The 4,105-nt window shown below is 48.8% G+C and overlaps 1 protein-coding gene across 1 annotated transcript in view; it reads left to right on the plus strand.

Moving 5' to 3' along the window:
* The first annotated feature begins 301 nt into the window (after positions 1-301).
* The window catches only part of Tbc1d9 (TBC1 domain family member 9), a 95,925-nt gene continuing 92,121 nt past the window's right edge, over positions 302-4,105 (plus strand). The window contains exon 1 of the mRNA XM_050161573.1: positions 302-434. Within this exon, the coding sequence (XP_050017530.1) occupies positions 305-434 (130 nt within the window). The 5' untranslated portion in view covers positions 302-304. The remainder of the gene's footprint in view (positions 435-4,105) is intronic.

A 4,105-nucleotide genomic window follows, 5' to 3' on the forward strand; every position in this document is an offset into this window, starting at 1 on the left:
CGCCGTTGCCCCCGCGACCGAGCCCAGCCGCTCGCTCGCGCCGCCGTGGGCCGGGCCCGGCTTCGAGGCTGCGCGCCTGGCGAGTGCGGCGCCGCGGGGAGGATGCTACTTGCTCAATCCCGATCCCCTTCGTCGTCCTTCCCGGCCGCCCCCTGGGTCTTCGTCGCGGGCCGGGCGTCTCGGGCCGCCGCCTGCTGAAGGCCATCGCAGCCGCCGCACCCACGGCCCGGCGGGCGCGCGTGTGCCCGGGAGTGCGCGTCAGTGTGCGGGCTCCTTTGTGCGACTGCCCGCGGCCACCGGGACCATGTGGGTGAATCCGGAGGAGGTGCTGCTAGCCAACGCGCTGTGGATCACCGAGCGGGCCAACCCCTACTTCATTCTGCAACGGAGGAAGGGCCACGGGGGCGACGGGGGAGGCGGCGGCGGATTGGCGGGTAAGGACCGGGCACTGCGGGGAGGCTACGCCCGGGCCCCGGCTGCGGACACCAGGGACGCCGCCTGGTCTCCGGGGCTGGGCTTCCGCCTGCCCCGCCTGGGTGCCTGGAAGGCATATGGAGTCGTGATTTTTCTTTTTTCTCCCAAACTAGGAAGAGAAATATCTCTTTCCTGACCCTGTCAGGAAATGGGTCTTTGAGTACTGGTGACTCATAGGTGGGTTAAGATTAGAATAGCAATGAGTGAATGTAGCATTATCATTGAGGAATCTAATATCGTATTGCACCCCCCTTCCCCTTAACATATTGCTGAATGTATTGAGAAGAGAGAGATGGAAGACAGTTCGTTTGGACTCAGATGTCTTTAGGGGCAATCACAGCAATCAGGTGTAAAATACCCTCTGTTACCAGGGAAGCAATCTGTTAAGAGGCTGATGTGGTCATTTCCTATATTCATATGACCTATGAAGATGAATAAGGAAAATGGAATTCTTTTGTTACACGAGATTAGACAGAAAACAAAGTAGGTTGTCTGCTTCTGGCCATATGACTACATTTCAACGAGTTAGTTAGTTACTTCTTAAACTCCTTCAACAAGACGTTACCAAGATAATTAGCAATCACTCATAATCCCAGTATTTGCATATTAGAGAGATCTTGCTTTATTAATCCCGCAGTCTCTCACAGCGGGAGGTTACAGATAATACTGAACTGTGCTAGAGATATCGGACCTTCCCTTCTTGTTGCTACAATTTTAGTAAATATTCTACTACCACTAAAAAGTTAGTGAAAGAAATAGGTGGCTGTCTAGGAAGGAGGCCACAGAAATGGGACAGACCGCTGACATCTAAGGAGTTGAGACAATACAGTCCCAGAACCCGAGTGTTAGGTAAACTGCTCTTCTTACAATGGCTTGCTGTGACATAACCGTTCTTGTTAAAGTGTACACACAGATGTATGTTTATAAACTGGTTTTTCGCCACGTTAAAATTCATGTTTTCTGGTAGAACATACCTGTGTCTTAAATATTTGGCTAGCGTGAGCAATGACTTGTAAGTAATCTTAGGGTTTTTGCACTTTTTAAAAACCATGTTAAAGAAAATCTGTAGAGTTTTAGACCATGTTATGGAAATTCTGGCAGTGAACTGGACTTGGGATGTCCCGGGTCATTTTGTAGAAGGCCTTGAGCTGTACATTTTAGTGTGTCACTTGCTTTATCATTTTGGGACGTGCCTAGATCACCTTCCTTTAAACCTAGGACAACAAAATGCTGACAAAGTGCTCCCTGTCGAATTTGACTTTCTGTATCATGATGCACCATCCATCTCTCCCAGTCACCCACGCGAGGAGATGGAAAATTAGGGTTGGGGGGCTCTTCTTTTTCTATGTAGACTCTGTTATACTCTAGTATTTAGAATTCCAATGGGAGTCCAGTGGGTACCTCATCTTTGTTTTTGTTTTCAAGACAGGGTTTCTCTGTAGCTTTGTAGCCTGTCCTTGAACTAGCTCGAGCAGACCAGGCTGGCCTAGAACTCACAGAGGTCTGCCTGCCTCTGCCTCCCTGGGATTAAAGGCGTGAGCCACCACCGCCCGGCAGGCATCTCCTCTTGGCACTTGGAATATGCCATTGATGACTTAGTCTACAAAGATAGAATTCTATCTTTTTAAGTTGAGAACTTGCTGCTTTTGCAGATGCTGTTTCTGGAACAATTGAAATTGTCTTGGGGGGGTACAGATATTCCTGCCAACAAAAGCTGTTGTCAACCAGTGGTGGTAGAATATTTGGTCTTACAAATTGGTATTCTCTCAAACATAGCAGGAACATCTCTGCAATAGTTGTATTACGTCTCTAATGTAATAATGTGAGTTCATTCATTAAATTGCTAAATCATCAACAATGATTACTGGCAACTTCAGAAGCTCCAATGTCATGATGCTTACAGCCTGGTGGATGACAGATGATAAGACAATCACATTAATTCATTTAAAGTCACCGGTGTGTAGGGCCCCAGCCTAAACGCAGAGTCCAACTTCGATCCAATGAGGAGGGTTTATTGAGCACGTGTGAAGACAGAGCCTGAGCTGGTTATCTGAGTCAGTAAAGTCAAAGCAAGGGAGGCCTAAAAGACACAGGCGATGATTTGACTAGGGAAATTAATGCTGGAGCCAGGGAGGAGGCAATCCGTCCTGGAGGAAGCTGCCTCCTGCAGTACAGACCACAGCAAGGAGGGTGGACATGCCCTGGTTCCTCTCTCCCTGCCATCCAACAGAAGCCAGTGGCACAGGGAGGCCGTGATGTGGCCCCTTGAGATCAGCCTCCCAGGGATGGAACGGGGAGGGGAGTGGCAGACAGAAAATGGCCACCACAGTCTTCTCCACGCTATTGGTTATCTTGGCCGCCAGGGCTAGGGTGGCATTGGGAAAGAGGAAAAATTCCGAGTAAGCAGCCCTGAAAGACCTGAGAAAAGCAAAGGATGGGTGCGTGAAGGCAGGAAGAGAGCCTGTATTGTCAGTTGTGGGAGATTTTCTAGACAGTCTTAGGACTTTAATACAGTGAGCATTGAGACAGAAGGGTAACCTGTCCAATTTGAGCTGGCCGGGAATGTTCCATGGGTAGTCCTCATGGTAATTGGTAAGAAGTTAGGGCTGGGGATGTAGCACCAAGTCCTGAGTTTGATCCCCAGTATCCCCAGGTAAAACTGCCTGTGGCAGTTGAGTCTATAAAGAATTCACAGCCGGGTGGTGGTGGCGCACGCCTTTAATCCCAGCACTCGGGAGGTAGAGGCAGGCGGCGGATCTCTGTGAGTTTGAGGTCAGCCTGGTCTAGAAGAGCTAGTTCCAGGACAGGAGCCAAAGCTACAGAGAAACCCTGTCTCAAAAAACCAAAAAAAAAAAAATTCAGAGTCAGGCTGTGCCCTGGCTTGGGAGGGGGAGGATGACAAAGCTACTTGCTGCCCAGCCTGGAGCCTGGCTTGGCTTCCTAGGACCCACATGGGTGAACGAGAGAACTGTCTTCTGAAAGTTGTCCTCTGACCTCCACATGGCACCACACACACACGAGTATGCACACACATACAAATACACACACAAGTATACTCACACAAAAACATACACAAGCACATATACACATACACATGAGCACACATACACAAGTACATACACATTCGAATATACACATGATTACACACATAAGTCCACACGCATGCACAAGTACACACACACACACACACACACACACACAGAAAGATCCAGCAAGTGCCTCCTTTTCCTGAGGACCTGAGTTCAGTTTCCAGAATCCACTCTATACAGCTCACAACTGCCTGTAACCGCAGGTCTAGGGGATCTGATGGGTCTGGCCTCCTAGGCACCCAAACACACATGGCATATAGTCACCGTAGATACATATGCACAAAACTAAAGATATCAGTCTTTAAAACATAGTTCAGAAATCATCCTTGGTTACATAGGTTCAGCCTAGGCTACAGAGATGCTTAAGAACAGAAAACAAAAGAACACAGAAAGTTTTAAAAATAAATCTGAGCTACTGCCAGAGAGATGGCTCAGAGGTTAAGAACACTGCACTGACTGTTCTTCCAGAGGTCCTGAGTTCAGTTCCCAGCACCCATGGCAGCTCTCTGTCCTGCTTCTGTCCAGGAGGACAGAACACTCAT

Source organism: Alexandromys fortis, unplaced genomic scaffold, assembly GCF_014885135.2.
Source record: "Alexandromys fortis isolate MF-2015 unplaced genomic scaffold, M_Fortis_MF-2015_v1.1 scaffold_127, whole genome shotgun sequence".
Taxonomy (NCBI): Eukaryota; Metazoa; Chordata; class Mammalia; order Rodentia; family Cricetidae; genus Alexandromys; species Alexandromys fortis.